This window comes from Camelus bactrianus, chromosome 5 (genome assembly GCF_048773025.1).
Source record: "Camelus bactrianus isolate YW-2024 breed Bactrian camel chromosome 5, ASM4877302v1, whole genome shotgun sequence".
Taxonomy (NCBI): domain Eukaryota; kingdom Metazoa; phylum Chordata; class Mammalia; order Artiodactyla; family Camelidae; genus Camelus; species Camelus bactrianus.
The window spans coordinates 26,943,259-26,966,010 of NC_133543.1; the positions used below are offsets into that span (position 1 = coordinate 26,943,259).

At 38.9% G+C, this 22,752-nt stretch overlaps 1 protein-coding gene across 1 annotated transcript in view; it reads left to right on the forward strand.

Annotated features, from left to right (window-relative positions):
* Positions 1–13,697: 13,697 nt before the first annotated feature.
* Positions 13,698–22,752, forward strand: part of HNMT (histamine N-methyltransferase) — a 29,673-nt gene continuing 20,618 nt past the window's right edge. The window contains exons 1-2 of the mRNA XM_010973207.3: positions 13,698–13,975; positions 19,847–19,899. Coding sequence (XP_010971509.1) covers positions 13,839–13,975; positions 19,847–19,899 — 190 coding nt within the window. The 5' untranslated portion in view covers positions 13,698–13,838. The remainder of the gene's footprint in view (positions 13,976–19,846; positions 19,900–22,752) is intronic.

Here is a 22,752-nt window from a genome sequence, read left to right on the forward strand (position 1 = left end):
ACACCAAAATGGAGTAAAACCCAAGAATAATCATCCTAATTTTTGCCTTCCAGCCTGTCCAATCTTTACAAGAGGAAAACTTTAAGGTGGAAGAAAGAGTGGCTTTATATTCTCCCATGCCTGCAGGCACCCCTGGGGGGCTGCCCATGTATCCAGAATCATCTAACATGAGACACATTCTTTCATTGATTAATTTAACCTGTATTATATGCCAGGAACTGTAAGAGGCACTAGAAACACACACAGATCCAGCCACGTGACTCAAACACGCAGCTCCTTGCCCTTTTGGTATTTCAGCCTAATGAAGGAGATTTTTATAAATGGTTTGAAGGGAAAGATCTAAGATATACTGGAACAAGACAGGTTGGAGAAAGCCAGGAAGGGGGTTGGATTATGGGGTCAGGGACTGTTCCTCTGATGACATGACTTTCAAGTATTGTTCAGGGAGTTAATGTGGCCAGATCAGATATGAATTTTCCCCTAACTCAAAAGCATTCTTTTTCTCTATTTAAAAGAGGAGATTAGACAACCAGATGGGCATTTGCTCAACTGGCTTGCTATTTATACTTTGGAACATATTGAGAAATACTGAATCCACTACAGAGAGCAAAACACACAACATTTGGCCAAACCGAAGTCTCTTGAGGAAATTTCTCAGGAAGCGCTGGGGCCCATCTCCCGTGAACTATGCTTGCTTAATAGGACAGATCTGTAATTTCCTAGTTAGCCTCCTGAAATCATTTGTGGAACAAGGCACAGAATGAAGAGATTTATCTCTATAGTTAGTCACCTCCTGCCTCATGAGGGAAACCCTGTCTGACACGTTCATCCTGGAGTCAGTCAAGTTCCTCTCCTTCAGCACGTGGGAGGTGAGAACTCAGGCAGTCTTTTCTGGGCTTGGATTTTCAAACTGATGCTGCCTGTTGTTGGAAGTGGCCTTTGACTGAGGGAACACTGCCCCAGCCTGAGCTACCTATTTCTGTGGCTTTTCTAGACCAAAATAGAACAGTAGTTGGAGTGAGCCCATCCACACAGAATCAGCCGCAATGCCACTGCTAAACGACCCGCCCAAGGTGGAGACCGCTGGCTCACTGCCCACCCACACCCTCTGCGCAACTGCCCACAAGGATTTCACCGGGGGGTGGCGTCGCTTTCTCAGTAGCTCTGGTCTCACAGCATTTTAGCAGAGGCTACGGTGGGGGTGGGGTGCGTTGTAGACTGAAGCCACTGCTTAGAAGCAGGTATAAAACAAAGAATGCTTCCCACCATCCCGTTCTGTACGAATCAAGTCATCAGCCACTGCAGTCGCTGAGCTGCCACACACCCTGAAAGGAATTCAGGGCGAAGATCAGGATGAGGCACTCTGTGCTCTGGGAAAACAGGCCAATTAGGCCCTTAGATAGAAATATTTCAGGGGAAATTTTTTATGAACCTGGATTCTCGCATCTCCCCATACTTAGAAAAGCACTAAAATCACTAATGGAGATACCTGTTCCTCATGACTAGCAGTAAGCTTTTACAAAATGTGTGCTTGACTGCTCTTTCTTCAGAGCAGTTCCTCAGAGCTGAGAGGAGGTCTCCAAGTGCACAGCTCTCGTGCTGTATGTTTTTATTTCATTCAATCCAGGAATCCGAGCTCCGTGCTAGCCCTGTGACCATGGGCTAACCACTGTTCTGGGCCACAGCTTCCTCATCTGTAAAATGGGGCCATGACCCCTGCCTACATTAGCACACTGTTGGCATATTAAAGGAGCTGGTTAAGATTATCGTAAATTGTAACACACTTTACAAACATAAGGTAGGATTATTATATCCTTCTCTTCATTCCTTCCCTATTGCCCCCCATCAGGGGTCTTGCAGAAAAAGAAGCCCCCCACTGCCCCCACCACCAACTTTCTGTGTGAAGATTTTCCACCAGCACATTTTTCCACCATCAAAATGCTCCTTCCCAGGTCTGAATTCTTTTCATCATCATCATCACTAATTTGAGGCCTTCGTTCTCAAAGGTTTTTCCACAAAAGAAGAGAGATCGGGAAATCATAGCAAGAGAGGTGGGAGGGAGGGGGCCTTTGAAATCATAATTAGGGAGGTAGAGAAGTACCAGTAAGGTTTCAGTTCTACTGATGGACTCAGGGAACATAAAGCTAAACTGACACACTTTTTAAAATGTCAAAGTTGATCATGTTTGCTTGTTTATTTATTTTTAAATTTATGTACAGTAAAATGTCTCTTATTGGGTGTACAGTTCTAGAAGTCTTGACAAATACCACAACCATGCTCAGACCAGTCCCATCAGTCCCAAAACTTCTCCCTTTTGCTGTTCCTCTATAGTCCAACCCTGTCCTTTAACCTCTGGCCACCACCGATCTGTTCTCTGGCTCTACTAGAATTTTAAATTTAGAAATGAAAACTTCCCATGTGGGTCGTAAATATGGTTTCCTTCTTAACTCTGCATTGCCCTTGGTCTGGATTTTTTGTTGTACTGTAGCTCACAGTAATAAAGTTCAAAGAAGAGCTATTGTTTTCCAAGCATTCCTATCGTTGTTTTGGCAAATGATGTCCTGTCTGGGTGCCAGAGGAAGGTTCTGGGGGTGGGGATATATTGTGTTTGCAAAAATGAACAAGACCTCATAGAAAGCCCATTTTCAGCACAGAATTGCAAACTTGGTGTAAAATTAGAATTGCTTCTCAATGAGAAACAGCCTTTATTAAAGAAAGTACAAATTCTTTCAGGAGAATCTCAGGTTTGATATAACTTTTAATTAAGTTTCTCAAAAGCTGGAGCTCATTTATTCTTCCTTCTGTCTGCCAACTAGCAGTGGTGTGCAGGGCCCTGTATTCACTGAGACCTTGCTTTGAATTCTAATTCCAATTTGAGTTTTTATACATAATTTTGGTTCATTCCACAGGTCTTCTAAAATTATTTGCTTGAATATCACCAACATCCATCTTCCCCTCTCCCTCCATTTTCACTGTGAAAATCTCTCTGGATAAGGCTATTAAGGAGTTTGAGCTATCTCTTCTCAATACTGGATTACAGCTAGTATTTTAAAACCAAATTAAACAAAATGAATTCCCTACACAAATTAAATTCCAATATGCATTCATTTCTTATCCTGACTGGAGATAAAAAGGTGATAAAATGAACCTTAAGAAAACGATGTTAGCAGCAACATTATGAAAAACAGGTGAGCTTTTCAGTGTTTATCTGGCTAGTGAAAGGCCAAATACTGCAAAAAGTTTTAATGAAGTTTGAGATTCCAACCAGTGTTTCTTTTGGCATCCAAACAAAAGGCAGACTATAAAAACAGAGCAGGCATTTGTGGAAGGCAAAAATCACTGTGGGACCTTCTGGGGGCAGCGTGGAGGGGGGGTGGTGTGATGTTTCAGAGTCAAGACAGCCAACACATGTATTCAGAATTCCCCAAAGCAAATTTTCGGAAGTGACTGAGTTAATTCCATACACCTTCACCATTTTTGACCCAATCTGCATTTCATGGCTGCTAGAGCTGTAGAACTGTACCAGGTGGAAGCATTTCCTTGGACTAGGAGAATAGAGAGCTTTCATATGCACTTTATATACATGATATCTCCTCCTTTAATCATGTGTTTTTTGACTGCAAATTTCACTTGACTGAACAAAATGTATTCAGAATTAACTCTGAAATGTAACAGCAACTGTGTTTATGGGGGGCCATCCTCTAGCGACTTAAACTGGCTTTCACTCCATGTATAATGTCTGATTATGGAACATCCTGGAAAAGGAGCTAGTTCCTCAGGCCCTGTAGCTGTCAACAAGTCTGAGAGGCCTGTACCTAAGAAATAATAAAAACACACATTGATATATATATGTATACGCTTCTTGTTTTTAAGTAGCCATACTGATAAACAGATTTTAATTATTTTCTACTGCCTGAGAGCATATGGGTAATTACTATGGTCTCCTTATGTTCTCCAAATAATTAGTACTTTATGATGGACTATTTTATGCTTAAAAATGGAAAACAGCTTTGAATTTTGTGAAGGAGGAGCACCAGAGAGTCAGAGAATGAGGCACACAGAGCGCCAAATTTCTGAAGAGGCATCCTACCCGCCACCTGATGTATTAGCCTGTCTCTGAGTATGAGGTTTCAACCCAAGAAATCTTAGAATTTAAGAACTGGAAATGAGATGAAGGAATCTAGTCTTTCACATTTGAAGAAACTCAAGCCCAACTGATTTAAGGACTTGCTCAAAGTCACACAGGTAGCTAATAAGCAGAGCTGCAAGGAGTAGAACCAGGAGTCTCACGTGGCTCTGCTTCCCACCTCCATCTGAGTGCCAGGGAGGAGGGGGACTCACCGAGCCCGCTCTGAAACGCTCAGAGGCTAGAGGAGTCACAGGTGTTCACTGATGGCTCTTCCTGATGAGCTCACTGAACCCCTGATGGATTCCCAAGACACATCAACCAAATACCCTCCTCCTAAAACAAAGCCAGTCTTCCTGGTGACCTGAGGAAATTAATGATTGCAGTCAACCGTCTCAGCTCCTTATCTTTAAGACCTTATAAATACCAGCCTTTCTTTGACCCTGCAGCTATCATAATAACTGTAATAATATCATATAACATAACATACATGGTATCATAATAGCTATAACAATAGCATAATACAATGAAAATAGCTCTAATTTTCACTGTTTTACTGTGATTATCTGGCCTTCGTTGAGCATTTAACATGACCTAGGTGTTTTGCTTTATACTTTTTAGAAAACTTTAACTCTCGCAACAAATTAGTCTAGTGGGCACTTGTGCTGGTTGTTGCCTGTTTGCTGTCAAATTTGTTTCTGGTTTTTCCCCTGCCCCGTGCAGTACTGAAGGCGGATGAATTCTGCAAGTGACATCACCCAAGCTTTCTTGCCAAATGGTTTTCGGTTAGTTTTAGTAAAGAGGTAAAGTGGCAAAGATGAGAAGTTAGGAAGAAGGGAGATGCCAGATATTTCTGCCCATTTCTTCAGTTTCAGGCAGCATCCCAAGAATGGCCGTGCCCCCTCCATTGTTCTAGCCCTTGGTTCACAGCCCAGGCTCCAGGGCTTTTGTAACACCACGTTCTCCCTCCCTCCCTCCAGCCCTACGGGTGGCAGGAGCTTCCTGGGGGTTTGCCTGGGGGTTTCAGCTCTTCTAGTACCTTTACAACTAGTTCCCATTGTTAAAAATTCCCTCTGGACCACTTGACATGGATTCTGTCATTTGGACTTGAAATTCATTATTCTCCTCATCCTATAAATAAAGGACATGAAGGTTAGAAAAGACTGTCTTCATACCAGATAGAGGACTATGTTGCTAGACCCTATGCTAACACTTTTACCAAGTATTTCATTTAATCCTCACAAAAATATTATAAGGTAGATATTATCACTCCTATTTCACAGACGACAAAACAAGGCCCAGGGAACATAAATAATCTACCTAAAGGCATACTAGTTAGTGGCGGACCTAGGAGCTATGCTGAGTTCAGTCCCTAGACCATAGTGAGGGCACAACCAATTAATTAAGAGGTGCTGGAAGATGGTACCACCTCTTCCAGAGTTTCAAGCTCTTCAGGAAGTTCATGCTAGAGACTGGAGAAAGGAGGCCTCTGCATTACCACAACTCGGCCAGTTTACCAGAAGGCTCACCACCACTGCTTTGCAAACAATCACAGCACTAAAAGCAGTGATGTGCTGCTAACTGTTTAACAATCCACTCGCCGGAGGCGGGTGGGCTGGGGGTGGGGAGTCTTGATTCACTATGTCTGCCAATTTCCATAGTATAAATATTCCTACTGTGGCTGATTTCAAGCTACTAATGTGATGTCAGCCAGCTCACAGGATTCCTGAACCTCTAACAATCAGCTCCAACACACCAATGGCTAAAGCTATAAAAGGCACGTGTGTAGTTTTTGATGACTTGGTTATATTAAATGCATATATTTTCAGATATTTTAAAAAATATCCGGATTCTAAAAGTACAAGTTGATGAATTCCTATTCTTCAAAAGACATCATCAAAAAATGAACAGCACACCACAGACTGGTAGATGTTTTATATATACACATACATATGCATATGTATATATGACAAGATACCTAGAACATACAGAGAAATCTTACATAAATCAGTAAGAAAAGAGAAAAACAATAGTTTTAAAATGGACAAAGATTTTAACAGGCTCTTCATAAAAGACTACAACGTTTATGGCCCACAAGTATTCGAAAACACTCAAAATCATTACTCAGAGGAAAATCCAAATTAAAACCACAAAGAGATACTGCTATATATCCCCAGCAGAGATAAAGCAAAAGTGACTGGCAAAACCAGAACTGGTGAGCATATGGAGCAACTAACATCCTTATATTCTGCTGGTAATTGAGGGCATTTGTAAAACTTTCTTTGCAAAACCTTCAGCTAAACATTTGCTTATCCCATGACATAATTTTACTCATGGTAACCAAAATAAGTGCATATATCCATCAAAAGACATGTATAAGAATGTTTCTACCAGTTTTATTCATAATAGCCCCAAACTGGAACAGCTCAAATGTCCATTAAGAGAAAAACGGTTTAAAAATTATGAAATATTTATACAATATAATGTCCAGCAATAAATAAGAATAAACTGCTGATGCTCATCCCCTGAAAAATATGAGTGAATTTCAAAAATATGAAGGTGAGCAAAAGAAGCCATATACGAAAGAATACATTCTGTTGTGGCCCTTTTATATGAAGTTCAAGGCAGGAAAAACTAATCTATGGGAATAAAAGTCAGAACGGTAGCTATCCTGGGTGTGGAGGGGGCAGTATTATAGATTGCAGACATAAGTTAACCTTCTGGAAGTACTCACATGTAAAGCTTCCTCGACCTGTACACTTAAGATGTATGTATTTTAATGTATGTAAAGTATGCTTTTTTTTTTTTTTAATAAAGTAATCTTTGGGCCCCTTGGGCACATGATCTCTGGATCACGCACAGGCAAGGTCCCTGTGGAAGGGTGTTCTCTCTCAGAATATTCTTGAGCGCATGCCCCTCCACTAAATGCCAGAAGTTTATTTACTATTGCCACTCTTTTAATAAAAATTTCTCTTACATGAACCCTTAACTTTCACCAGATCCCTTAATCAACATTAGACCTTCTTCTTAGGGTCACTGAGTCAGTAACTGAGATGATGTATCACAGACTCAGGCAAAGACTCAGGCAAAGCTTATTTGATGAATTGTATTATTTCCTTCCTTCCTCCCTTCCTCCCTCCCTCCCTCTCTCTCTCTTTTTCTTTTTTTCTTTCAACTGTCCAGTTACTGATAATTTACCAGCTTCTAAATATTTACCAAACTCTATCTTTGGAAGGGAATCTAGAACTTTCCAGGTGATTTTTAAAGATTTTGGTTTATTAAATAGGAACTAAGTCCTCAGGCTTTCTTCTTTGTCTTGTCTCACTACCACCCTTAAACATTTTATATAAGCTTTATGTCTCTAGAATATCACTGGCTACTCTTCTATCTTTTAACATTATTTGTCTACTCATCCACCCTTTTTCCCTCTCAACTAATGATTCCCCAACTATTTCTTCTGCATTATTTCATTTAATTTGTTTCCTCTCGGGGTCTTTTGGGCCTTTTTTTTTCTGTTATATATTAATTAAAACAAAACTATTGTAAATTCCATGTCAATAAAGTGCAATTGAAGCAACTATGCCATTAAAAGCAAGGCATATAGCATATTATCACCTGTGTGAGCTTAAGCAACTTACTCTGATAAAATGTGATCAATGGCATTTCACATGAAGTCAAGGGACTGCCCATCCAGAGACTATCTGTAGGTTATCATTTACTGTTTAGAGCAGTTACATTATTTATCCAACCATTTAGTTAGTAGAGGTTAAACTTGTATAGCGCTCAGGTCTCTCACTTCCTGGCTTGTTTCTAAACTCCTGAGAAACTTAGCCAAATATCCTCCTGAAACTAAGATTTCTGGTATCTACTGTATTTGCCTGAAATCACCAGTCTAATCAGGCTCTAAAATTTGATGTACTATGATTTCAAACCTCCCTTCAAGACCACTATTGGGTCACCTGCTTGCTAAATTTCAAGTAAACTAACATATCAAGCGAGCCAACCAATTTGTATAAAATATCTTCTTCCTCCTGTCTTGCCAAGAGAAAACGGAATTCTTCCAACTATTTGATTAAGATAATTTAACAATATTACCATTATCATAAACAGAAATGCTATGCCGTGGGGCATATTACTGAGGAAAAGAGGCCAGTCCAAAAAAGAACAGTGTTCAGATGGCCAAAGAATGCTGTATACAATAAAAGTAGATCTTTAGAATTTTGCTAATGTTTATTCTTCTCTTCTGTTCATTGTTTTTTGGTATAGCACATACAGAGCAACAAGAATAAACATGGGAAACCCTTTACTTTTTGACTTAGCATAGATGGTATCATATTAATACGTGATAGGAACAATACAGAATTACTCCTCCACCTTTTCTTTCTTCTAGTTGTCTCTAACACGGAAAATAACCTTCACGTTAGAAAAGCACAAAGTGATGAGAGGTAGTGTGATGTAAGTTTTAAAAAGTGGTTCATAGAATTCAACATGAATTTGGACCCAGACTCCTCTCATGCGTTTCATGATCTTATACAACTTATTTGCTCTCTTGCTTGATGATATCAATAGTGCCATCCCTAGAGGGTTAGGAGTGTTAAGTGAGATAATGTATGGAAGGCACTTTGACACAGTAACAGCCTAGTAAGTGACAGGTAACAGGGGGCAGAAGCCCAAAGTAGATAAAAGAATATCTAAGAATTCCAAATTTGACAATCTTTCAAGGCCTTAGAAGAATCACATCCCAATGCACTGATATAAATTATAAAAATAGTAATGACTGCCAGTAACCTTTGAGAAGTCATGGCAAATGACAGATGGGCTAGACGGTTGCTCCAATTTTCAAAAAAGAGGGGAAAAAAGAATTCTCAATACTTAGTAATTCTAACCAGCCAGTTAGATGTTTTCATCTCCAGTGACATTCTGGGTGCATTACAATTACGAAACATATTCTACATGCAATTTTAAAAGGAAGTTGTGATTACTAAAACCAGCATTTAGTCAAGTGCAAGTCATGCTGAAAGCAACCAGATTTCCTCTTTTTATTTGGAGGGGCTGAAAGACTAACCAGAGAAATGCCATAGACACAGTATATCTGCATTTGGACAGGGTGTATAACAAAGGTTTCAGAAAACTTTAACATGTTAATGTGCATTATGAGTATCTAGAGGAAGCTACTAAATGCAGTACTTTCTATACTATTTTGCCCATGGAACACATTTTGTGTAGAGCAGCTAATAACACCTAAAAGAAATTGGGTTGGGCAGAACATCATCCAGAAACACTAGTCTAATCTAAGCCTAGACAGTGGTAATACCTTGGGCTCATTAGGCAGCCTTTGGAAAATGTGTTTATTTCCAAACATCAGTTTTTAAAGAAAGTCTGAGAAACAAGAGTTTGTCCAAAGGAGGATACCAGTATAATGCATTATATAATTTTATATATATATATATATTTTTTTTTAAACAATATAATATATTGTAAAGGAAATAATTAGTAACTATTATGGACTAAATATGCATGCCCACCCCCCACCCCCAAATCATCTGTTGAGATTTCTTGCCCCTTTCATCATGTGAGGACACAGACAGAAGATGATGCCTAAGAATCAAGAAACAGGCCCTCACAAGATATTGAATCTGCCAATGCCTTGATCTTGGACTTCCCAGCCTCAGAGCTATGAGAACTAAATGCCTGTTGTTTAAGTCACTCAGTCTACAGTATTTTTGTTATAGCAATCCAAATAGACTAATTATGGAACTATGGAAGAGACACCTTTGGAAGTAGGGCTGTCCTATGAGCCAATTTCAAATTTTTCATATGGAAAAGGAATTAGAATCATTCTGTTTAGTTAATACATAGTTTTTGTGGGGCCAAAAGACATCCTTCAAAGTCCCACAACCGCCATTCCTGGTCTCTCAGGTGTCTACTTGCCCTCAAGAGATAAAAGTACATTCCTCACTGGGTGTGTTTGCCCTAACAAACTAATACCCTAGGTAATGCCTAATCTCACAATAGCTCAGGCTGGCTTGTTTCAGCCCACATCTCCACCTCATTAGAGTCATAAATCCCACCGCCCTTCACAGACCCTAACTTCTTACCTCACCTACAACCAGAGAACTGTGCATGCATGCAGCCCCGAACATATTGTGTTCACCAACCACTTACCCATAAAAGACCCCAACAACTGGCCCTCTGCTCACACAGGCACCTCCTGTCTGTGTGGCTCACTGTTGTCTATGGCAGCTCACCTAATAACTCCTCTTCTATTTTCATTCTTTGTCTTTGGTAAATTCTTTTACTGCCTATGACACTAGCCTGCCGTGTTCCCCAACAGTTTCTACATAGATAGGAGTATTATGTAGAAATTATAGGGAGGCAGGTTTTGGCTGGATATAAAGACTTTTGTAAGAGCACTGGTCTCGGGATTTGATGAACTATAATAATATGCCCAGTTCAGCCATACCCTAGCTAAGCACCCTTCAGCAAAGGCCCTGACCTCTCAGAATCTCAATTTTCTCATCAGGGAAGCTCACAGCAGTATTACAAAGTAAAAACACTGTACTAAATGTGAAAAGATCAGCACAGCTCCTGATATATTCTAAGTACTCAATAAGTGGAATTATGATTGTATTAATAACAGTTAGTGTTGCCCAATAATGAAAAGGATGAAGAACAGCTGATGATAGAGAGCATCTCCATGAACATGATCAAGCACAATTTTTAATGATTTAGAGTAACTGAAAGCCTACTATGGGCAGCACACAGGGAGAGTAGCTGTAACTCAGTTTCTGTCTTTATAAGCTAGCAACCACATGGGGCCTAGCAGGGGAGATGAAACAAACATAGTAACAAACCAGGACATTAGGACAAATGCTACCAAAATTGTAAGAGGTTCACAAATTAAGAGCACAAGGGCTAATCCTTTTGAGGGAAATATGAAAGCCTTTATTAAAGTGGTAGTGAAACAGCATGTAAAACATTAACCAGCTTTAACTGGTTTTGCCTCCTTAGATTGTTAACTAATCAAACCTTGAGTATTCTACAGAGACATCACTGCGGATATACAAGATGATAACCCATGTCTCTAGGATGACCCTGGAACCAAGAATCTTCAGTTTAGGAACTCAAAGAATAGAAATGTTGCCACCAGAGCCCTTTATGAAGCGAGAAGTCCATCAGTAAGGAAAATCTGGCTTCCAGCACCTTGTACGGACTGATTCAATACTAGCCAATCAGCTTCCAAGTTTGAAATTCCCCTGAGCCCTTAAATTTCACCCCAAATACTGTATCAAAGAGACAGATTTGAGCTGTGCCTCCTGTCTTCTTGCCAGTCGACCTTGCATTAAAGCTCTTCCTTCTTTCAAAAGCCTGTGCCATAGCACTTGCTTCTGTGTGCATCAGGCAGTGAGACCTTGCTCAGTAACAGCAGTACAGAAAGAATGGAAACTATTTCAGTGGGTGGGTAAGAGAAGTAGGACATCACAGAAAGAGGATTATTATTATGAGGAGAGTATGTAGGAAGGAAAGTGTAGGGATAAATACAGATAAGCAGCACAGTTTGAAGGGATGCAATGGCTAGTCTAAAGAAAAATGAAATGTTAATCTAGATGATTTGGGAGGATCATAGAATGAGTCTTGGACTTAACTTAGGAGAGACAGTAAACATTTGTGGGGAGAGGAATGACTTTAACCAAACTGTGCTTTAATAACTGAATTTGGTGGTGGCAATACAATTGGTTAGGATCTGCGTGATGCCTAGTGCAGAAAAGCCAGTAAGAAAACCAGCAAGTAGAATGGGAGAAAAAAAAAGAAAAAGAGAGAGAGACTCAAGTATCCTGGAAGCAACAAGAATGGAGAGGAAATTCTTAATGAGTCACACCTGCAGAGCAGATTTTTGTAGAGGATTTGACAAATGAGGCAGGTGAAAATTGAGTTTTAAAGAAAGGTAGCTTTCAGTTGGAAGACAGAGGTCAAAGTTATCTCTTCTCAATAGAATAGCACACAGTAGACCCTTACTAAATATTTGTTCTGTAGATGAATACATGAATGAATGATTTGGATTGAGTTCTAAGAGAAATGTGAAAAATGGTAATAGAACAATTAAAAGCTTGTGAGGGTCAGTTTCAGGAAGGCAAGGCTTGTTGGATAGAGATGGGAGTTAAGCAGTGCATGAAGGCCGAGGATCTCCATCAGGAGTCCACCAAAGAGGGCCCATGGGCCAAATCCAGGCCAGCACCTGATTTTTGTGCAGCCCATGAACTAAGAATGGCTTTTATATTTTTAAATGACTGAAAAAATAACCCAAAGAAGAGTAATATTTTGTGACAGGTGAAAATGACATGAAACTCAGTGTTTTTGTTGTCTTATTACTGCAGAAGGGACCAGCCTGCACCTTAAGCAGTAATAATATGCTAAGCATTTTAGAACTGTTCTGTATATAATTCTCACTACAGCCCTATGAGATAGAATTCACTGTTCCCATTTTACTGATGAGCAAACTGAAGCTTACGTTTCACCAAGTTCACACAGTTCATTAGTGGCAGAGTCAGAAACTACATCCATATTCATCTTTTTTTTTTCCGGACTTCCCATTTCCCCCTAGGATAAAAGCACTGGCTCTAAGAGTAGCTGGACCATGAAATGCTTATAAAAGAGGGTTAGCGGAGAATGCTGAATGCTGAGGGCAGCTTTGCAATTGAATCAGAGGAAGAGAATGGTTCAGGCAGACCTATTTCTAAGAGAAGTGTATGAATTAACTCATTTAATTCTCATAACTCCTCCATAAGTTGGATACTACTATTAATATCTGACATTGAACAAGGGTTCGCCTTCTTAGAGACGACTTCCCAGGTGAAAGGGCCAGTGTGTGGGTACTCAGACGCTCTGGGTCTTTTGATGGGTGACACCACTGGGCCTCCAAAGGCTCATGCTAAGTTTCTATGATCTCACATTCAGAGGCGCTTAGGGAAGGCTTCCAGGGTCTTGCACTCTTTTCCTAAGACTCCCCTCTCGGGTCCCTCAACCCCACCCCAACGAGGCTTCTCAGACCCTCTAGTTAATAGTTCCCTGGTTCCTCCTAAGAGTTTATTCTAAAGAGACTCCCTGAATCACAACCAATCAATCAGCCAACGTATGAAGAAATGCAGAAGATGAGTTTAAGGTTCAAGTGTTTAGGGATGTGAAAGCATGAAACCCTCCTACAGAAAGCCTGGAGGCAGATGACAGTCTTCTGTCAAAGATTTCAGCAGCTGTAGATTTCTGGTTTATAGCCTCATAACTGGCGTGTTTATTTCTGTGTTTGATCTCCTTTGGCCCTTAAAGCAGCCACTTTCCCACTTGGAAATTACTCTTGGGAGCTGAGGACAAAACAGGAAGTGATTGGAATGCAGTCTGCTTTAACAACTTTCTGAACTTCCAGAGTTTTAAAACGTGTTAGCACTGGATTTACTGCTTTGCTTTAACTGCCTCCATTTCTTACAAAACACCTATGTAGTGGTTAAAGTGTCAGTGGCAAAGTCCTGTACAAATACTGACTTAGTAATGAACTTTGTACATCAGCCCTTCCAGCCGTGTGCTAAATTCAAAGCAGGCTTTTTTTTTTGGCGAGAAACTGGTGAGGGTGAAAAGAGAAAGGAGCAGCTGGGAAGAGCAGGAAAGAGAAAGGAAAGGGGAAGTTAAACCTTGCCTCCCTGTCTGTCTCAGAAAACCCAATATGGCATCTTCCATGAGGAGCTTGTTTTCTGACCACAGCAGATATGTTGACTGTTTTCGGAGGTTTCTCAGCAATTCCACGGAGCACCAGTGCATGCAGGAATTCATGGACAAGAAGCTGCCAGGCATAATAGCAAGGTAACAACAGCAACAACAACAACAACAAAAGGCCGCTTTTTTTATTCCAAGGGACGAGGCTCGCGCTCGTTCTGCGCAGTGATCGCATGGGTCGAGCCCAGACCCGCAGGCTGGGCGCGGGGATAAGCTGACAGCAGCTGCGCGGGGCTGCGCCGCCCGGCGCCCTTGCTCCCGCGGTGCTGCAGTGAGACGCTCGCTTTAAGCATTCAAAGGCTCCGGTTTGTGCAGGATTTCCAGCTGCACCGAGATAGGCGTTAACTATTTGAAGGCACAAATCCACGTTCGTTTGGGAAAAGATAAGATCCAAATATGTGAGCTGATTTTTCAGCTCTCCTCCCAATTCTACATTAAAAAAAAAAAAAAAAATCCCAAACAGCGTCTGGTATTCTTTTCATTAGAATCAAATATAAATAATTACCAAATACTATTTACCCCGAGGACTGAGTGGGTGTCTCTGAATTATCTTAATATCCATTTAAATTCATTTTCCTTATCCATTATTATAGTTAACACTCTCGGGAAAAAAAAATCGTATTTTACTTTCAACTTTAATATTAGCAATATGACCCTAAAAAAGCATTTCCTCATTATCAGTGAAACTCACTAGTTCCTATCCTTCTTGCAGACTCTTTTTCTTTCTTTCTTTCTTTCTTTTGTGATTAATGTGTTCAATTTGTGCCAGAGCTGATAAGCATTTTGAGAGTAACAGATTCCACATGCTAAAGATAATCAAATCACCTCTCTGGGGGTGGATTGCTGTAACTTACTCTGCTTCAGGAAATAATAATAGAAAACTGGGGGAAATGAATGTGGATCCAACAGCAAAGGAAACTGATATTTTTATCTTCTGCTGCATTTTTCTATTGTAGGCCTGAAATTCTTTCACCAGGACGGTTAACTTTGCCTGACTAGAGAAGGCACTGTTGGGCATATATATGGAATTTTGTTTCCCTTTCTATCTTCTATTTTTCATGGTTCACTTTTTAAGTGGTTTTTTTTTTCCCCACACTGAGTATTATATAATATATTAATAATTAGTAAGTAATAGCATAACAATGCAAAAATCAAAGCAGACAGCAAATACAGACAACTTCTTACCTAGGAACTAATTATAGTTTACTTCTTTGGATCTTTTTGCTCATTTCTAACATTTAAGGTAATGAGTTACTTTCTGAGTCCTTTTGCAATAATCCCAAGCATCTGTTCCATGTCTGTGGCTCATGCAGATAAATGATGTGGTTTACTTCAGCCACCAAGTTGATTTGAAGACATACTATGGCTGCACAGAACATAATGAATGATGACTCTTGCCCTGTCTTCAAGGTGTATACAATCTAACTGGAAATACTGAACATAAATTTTGTGAAATACTGAAGAATTTTCAAAGGCATAACTAAGTTTCATTACAGTGGTAATATTTAGAATAATTAGAAATAATTATTAATTAGTAATAATTAGAAATCATCTGAATCAAAGTATCATTTATTAAAAAAGCATTTTTTTTCCCTGAAGGTGATGTGGAATGAGATTTAGCTGAAGGACCTTCAAACTTGCTACTTAAAAGTTTATAAGCTTTAAGGAGGCAACATGCCAGCTTAAAAATTCGTTTTTACTATAAAATTCGTATTTCAAAAAGTCAAATGATTCTAAAAAGCTTTTAACGACAACAAGAATACTGGTTCCTTGCCCTACCCATTCCCATTGCTGAGGCCTGCTCTCCAAAGACAATCACTTTCAACACTCTGAAATCATTAGCTGTTTCTTCTGGAATTCTCTTTCCTAATTCTAAATAACATGTTATCCTCTTTCTTAATTTTGATGTATTAAAATAGCTAAATAAACATGCACATCCCTCCCCATATCATGTCAATAAAGTATATATGTATACATATATTTATGTCCAAATTTGGTTACATAATTTGTATCATTTTTGCCTATGTACATATTATTCATAATTGAACAATGCATTTATACTATAATTACACTTCCTCTAATGTACAACCTTTTGTTTTTCCTAGAGTTAACTATTGTCTTGATTTAACTTTATTTTCTTAGTTTTCTGTATACCTATCACTACTTAAAACCCCAAGCAGAATTATTCATCTCCTTTCAACATATTCCAACAGATCAAGTGATCTGTTCATCTTTCCCCATGGGAACATCTTTTCTGGAGTTCTCTGTTCTTTTTTTCTAGTCTGGGGTGATTTGCTGTTGGCCTGCTATACAAGTATTGATGAAGGAATTCATTCACCTTCTAGAAATTCTCTTTGCCTTGCTCCAGTATTAAATTCCCTGATTCTAGATCTCATGCTGTTCTTTTCCTAGTTTCTTTAGTCTTTTTTTTCTTTTCTTGCGAATTCTTTAAGAGCTTTCTAAGAAAGAGAGAATGGGAGGTAAACTTTTTGAAATGTTTAAAAATGCTTTCACTCTTTGCTCCCCTTTGTTAGATAGTTTGGATATAGAACTCTATGCTGAAAATGATTTTATATCAGACACTTAAAGATATTTCCCCATGGTCTTGCAGCTACTGGAGTTGAGAAATCTAATGCCATTCAAATTCCTCATCCTTGGCTTGTGACCTTTTTGTTGTTGTTGGTTTTTGTTTTTTAATCATTCCTTATATCTAGTATACAGAAATTTTAAGATAAGGAGATATGGTGCAGGTCTTTGTCACCCATTTTCGTGGGTAGTCCCTGGGACATTTCAGTTAAGATTCAGATCCTTCAGTTCAGGGAGACTTTGGCATTATTTAATCATTCCTCCCCTCTACTTTTCTCTTGCTGTGACTTCTGTTCATTAAACAGAACACCTCTTGAATTGGTTCTTTAATTTTCTTACACTTCCATTTTTTGTTGCTGAAAAGATTGGCCCCCGTTCCTGATCAGCCAAACTGAAACTTAGAGACAGGGTCTTGGAGCTTAGAAGAAAAGAGACAGCTTTATTACTTTGCTGGGCAAAGGGGACTCACAGCAGGCTAGTGCCTTCAAAACTGTGAGCCCACCTTGGGGATGGGGTGGAGTGGTTATACGGCTGAAGCTCAAACAGTAAACAATCAACAGAATCATTTCCTCCTCATAAGATTTAGAGTGGTTTCGTCATGATGCCTCCAGGCGACCAATTCTACAGAGGCTAGTGGTTGTCACTTTTTTGATCTCTTTATCTCATATGTGCCGAAGGCGTGGTCTTCTTGGTATTTAGCCTATTTTGTATAGTTCTGAAACCAAGTATGATTATTACTTTTGATTACTGCAGTAAAGCAGAAACAGTAAAATTAATAGCTTTATTTTAACAATTGGCCTGGGGCTGTGAGTAGCAACCGGTCAGTCAGGTCAGCTGACCGTTTTAAGGGCAAGCATAACAATAAGCAATCTGTTAGCTTAAATGTGGCCATTTTATTAATCCTCCTTCATTTTTACAATTTTATCTTTCAGCCCCTCTGTTAGTTGTTTGCTGTTATATTTTTAATTTCCAAGAATGTTCCTTTTTTATAGCATCTTGTTCATCTTTCATAGCTATAATACCTTCTTTTATCCAATAAAATTTTCCTCTGCTCTCTGCATGTTCTTTTGAGTTCCACTTACCCATTTCCCTTGGTCTCTCTTATGTTACGGGTGCTCCTCAACTACCTGATGAACCTTGGTTGTCCATCCAATCAAATAATGAGGCACTTAAAAATTGGTTCAGATCCTCTTTGTGTATACATGGAGTCTGTTGAGTGGGTGGCCAACTCTAATAACTGGATGTGGACTTAGCTCTCGGATGGGAGATTTTCAGTTGCCAATGTAGATAAGTTTACTCAGTGAAATGTGTTGTCTCCTCAGGGAGGAATTATTTAATCTCTATCTGGAGGTGAGGGGTGGGGTAGGGAGGGTTATAGTATATAGCTGTAAAGAGTAATGTTTGTTGCTGTTGTCACATATAATACATTTAGATCCTTGCCTGGAAAATAGCAAGTTTCCAATAATTGCTAGTTATCATCATAATATATGAAATGGGATAATAATATAGTATCTAACTCATAGAGGAGTTGTAAGGATTCAAAGAGTTAATTCACATAAATCACTTAGCTGTGCCTGGAATAATAATAAGCTGAGTGCTTGTCATGTGCAGATACATTTCTAAAAGAGTTACATAAATTAAATCATTTAATCCCCACAACTCCTTCTTAAGATAGATACTATTATTACAACCCTATAAGGTAGGTGGTGTTATTATCCTATTTCTTAGTAATAAAGGCACAGAGAAGTTAAATGATTTGCTTAAGGTAACATATTAATAAGGTGGGATTTCAACCAAGGTGTTCTGCTCCATAGCTCACTATGCTATCCACAGGATATACACATTTTTAAAGAATTAACCAAGAGCATAGATAGGTATGGGTGTAGTAAGACTCAGGATTATGAATTGGAAGATAATTAGAACTGAGGAAGGCAACTCATTCATAGGTACCCTTGATTCTGTGCTTTCCAGTTTCCTTAAGAACCTTGCTTCAACCTCTGCCTTCATCCTATTAGTCTGGGCAGGCGCTTCACTTTAACCAAAAACTAGGCTTATTTACCATCCTAAAGCACAAACAAGCACCATTCTTTCAGGTCATATTTCCCCTCCAGCAGTCTTTTTCCTTCTCACTCTTTCATTCTATTTCAAAAATCTCTAGATCTCCCTCTTTATTGAGTTCACTTGTAATCCCACTGCCACCTGTCTCCTGCCCTCAACTTCCTTATCAAACTGCTGTTATCAAAGATACACATATTGCCTAATTCAACAGAGAGTTTTCTTTCTTCAGTTTTTAGTAGTACATGCTGTCACCCCTGACTCTACCAATGGCTTTTTCCTTCTCTAATTCTCCTATCATCTCTCTCGGCTTTACTGCTTCCTCTCTGTCTCCTTTGTGTTTTCCCCACTATCCCTGATGTTTGAAAGCTGGTATTGCGTCATAATCCTACCGCTCTTCTCTTTACAGTAACCATGGTGATAATTTTCTCTCCTAGTTCTGACCATTACTTTATGATAATTCTCCAGAATACATCACTGACCCTGTTGTCTCTCCTACTCAGCTTCCATCTTGCATATCCAAATTGTCTGCTGAATTCAGATTTATCAAAAAACCAAAAAAGGAAAAAACCCAAACAAAAAACCTGATGAAACATAAACTTGCTGTAAAATTACATCATCCAGCTTCCTTTTGATACCATGCTTCACCCGATCAAATTGGAAACATGGCAGTCATTGTGAACCTTGTATTTTTTTCTGATTCATAAAAAAAAAAAAAAAAAATCAGTCTAAAGAAAGTCCTGCTGTGCATCCCAGTCCATCAATTCCATTCTTTTTCTATACTAGAGCCATAATACTGGGCTTTATTATTTCAGATTTCAACTTGAGAACAAAGTGGTATCTTACTCATTTTTAGACATCAGGGTCTAGGATAGGCACATAGTAAATGTTTAATAACCATTTGCTTATTGAAAAGAAGTTAGAAAGAGGAAGTGAAGAAGGCAGGTCTCAGAGAGGGAGTATGAATCACCATAGCCTTGCTCCCATCTACAGTGAATGGCTTATTGTATCACTAGCCTCAAAGGCCCACTTTTTCTGTTTTTGTTCTCCAAACAATATTTAAACAAATGGTATTTCCTACCTCTGAGATGTTTATAGTGCTGTTTCTAAAAGTCTCCCAGGTCAAGACTGTTAATGAATGGAACCTTTCCTTCTAAAGATTTCTAAAAACAGCAGTATAACCACTGAAATGATTGAGACTTTTCATGTTGGCCTAGTCTCTATAATTTTAGTCTGTTCTCTTCAATTAGACTTGATAATCAAATTTTATAAACTACCTGATACCTTTTTCTTAAACTATATACATTTTTTTTTCAGGATTGGAGACACAAAATCTGAAATTAAGATTCTAAGCATTGGTGGAGGTGCAGGTATGAATAACACATTTTAAAATTTGTATTTCACGCCAAACATCATGCTGTTTCATGGAAATATTACTCATTTTTTTTAGGAAAGCCATTTTCTTTTGCTTTTGGAAGAGACTGGTTTATTAAAACTAGTAAGAGTCATACCACTTCAACTAAGGTTAATGTCCCCATAGATTTACAGAGTTTAGGACATCAGCCTTCGTTATTACCTGTAATATGGATAAATGTGACTTTCTTATTTAAAAAAAAAATTAAAAATGGAAAAAATATAGAATAACTTTGAAGATAACTTTTATCCAAAATTATTTAACTGCTCACAGAAAAGGAAGATTTTATAAGATGTTCCTTAAGCTTGTTTCACTTAAAGCAAGGTCCATAGACTGGTTGCTGGTTTGTAAATTATTACTGGTACACAAGGAGATAAGAAGTGTGCACTGGAATGTAAATCAACACACAGCTCCTTTCATTGAGAAAGCATTGATACAGGAAAAAATATGTTTAACAACAGTTCATTTACATTCTTGTGGCCCCACTCTTTGAGTTGCACTGGCCTAAACCATTCCTTTCCTCTGGTTCAGTTCTAAAGCTGCCCTCTAAGCATTCAGCACATTCCTCAATCCCCTTTCACAAGCAGGTCATGGTCTCACTACCCTTAGAGTCAGTGCTTTTATCCTAGGAGGAAGTGGGAAGTCTGGAAAGACAGATTACTGGGGGTGCCGTTTCTGACTCTGCCACTAATGAACTGTGTAAACTTGGCTGAAACGTAAGCTTCAGTTTGCTCATTCGTAAAGTGGGAACAATGAATTGTATCTCACAGGGTGGGAGTGAGACTTATACAGATAAAGTTACCAAGTCCTCCCATAAGGTGCAGGTAGGTCTTTTCTGCAAAAATAAAACAAAAAAAATTTATCTCCAGACTCTGACTCATATTAAACTCCTGAGTAGTGTTTGCTTTACTTTTAAGCTCCTAGTCACCTGGAGGTCTGAGTGTGTATATATTCATATATATTATTTATATGTTTATACCTTTATTATTATTTTCTTTTGAATCAATCACTGAGTGATGGCTTAGTACAGGTTACCACTTGGTAACAAGTAGACACTACATTACCACTTGTTACGTAGTACCAAATGGTAATCTCTCGAGTCTCTTAAGTATAAGTGTTCTAATGCTACATGAATGAGTGAATTGTAGCCGTATTAACACAAAGATAGCCAAGAGTCTTCTAATGGAATAGCATAGCTAGCATTTGATGACATCATTTGCTCATTTTTCATAAAATACACTGTGATATAATGTAATAAGGATTGACTCTTAAAATAATTTTACTTTATTATCATCTTTCACCAAGAAAATAGAAACCAACAAGGACAGATAATGAAAGATACTGTCATAAATGATCTAATACACTGTGTTTAAGCTAACACACCCTGTTATTGCTTCTGATATTTTATGTCCTAAGGATTATAAGAGTGATGAATTGCCCAAAGAGTGTCCTATTAATTCATTTAACCAAGCCGGTCATTTCCAGTGTGTTTTGCATATGAGTTTCGAGCAACCACAGGCAATAAGTCTATCATTTGAGAGTGTCACTTGTGCTTGGACGAGATGAGAAGCCCTACAGGAAAAGTAATTAAAAACAATCTCTACCATGGTCAAGTTAATTGGCCTTATAATATAAAGTTAATTGCATTTCTAATATAAATTTATCCAGATGCTTCTATCTAGAGAAAGGAACATTGGCCCACACAGTGATTCCTTATAAAGGTGCACAGAGGCACTAACATACAGAACTCCTCAGAAAAGGAGGAGTGACACTTGGTGTTCTCCTGAATGACCCCTAACACTGCATTAATAACAAACTCTGCCTTGGGGAGAATATCGGTGCCCTCTAAGGTCACTCTTCATAAGAAAGTGATCAGAAACATAAGAAGAATTCCAAGATAAATTCAAGCTGTAAATACTTAGTTTTCACTGCTCAAGTAAGCTACATGAAATCGAAAGCAATGCATTTAAAATCCTAAAAAGGTCTAGAAGTTCTTGGCATGAAAAAATAGTGTTTTGGGGGAAAGGACACCCCACTGAGTCTGAGTACTCATATGCCAACTGGGAGATGCTTATCTAATAATCTGTCATTGCCTAACTGCAAGTACTGTGCAGGAGAACAATATGTTATCATATAGCGAGGAACTTCCTGTCCTTGCCTTAGAGAAATGCTCTCCCCACATGGTTAACAATCTACAGTGTGCCTGAGACTTTTGCATTATCCTGTGGCTTGAGTATCCTTTCAGATCAGTCACTGAACTCCAATCCCTGGCAAATGAGGCCCCTGGCCCATAATGCATCTTACAGGGTTCTTCTACTCCAGTCTCAGGTGTCTCTGGTTTCACTTCCCAGATGTTCTCTTCTTGGATGCCCAGACACCTGCAGATCCTGTTCTGCATATCTTTGGTGCAAATATTCTCTCTACGTCCATAATGGTGCTACCACTTCTCACTACCACAGTGAGAAAAATACCAAAAGCTAACAAACTAAAAACCTCTCTACATCAAATTGCTTCAATTATATCACTTAACGCTCATGTTCTTTGGGGAGCCTGTTTGATTTTCTTTTCAGAAACATGAGCAGGGGGTGCTATGCACTCTTTCTGTCTTTTGTCTCTTCGGAAGAGATTGATATTTGGGTGGAGAGGGATCTCATTGATTAAGGTTTTGGAAAAAGGTGTTTGGCAATTCAGTCCAGAAGCCAAACAGTTATTAAAGCTCTGAGCAGTTCAAAAGAAAGGAAATTGATGGAAAACGTTTTGATGTCGCCTGTAAGTGATCTACCACATCAATAAAATACAATTGATAAGC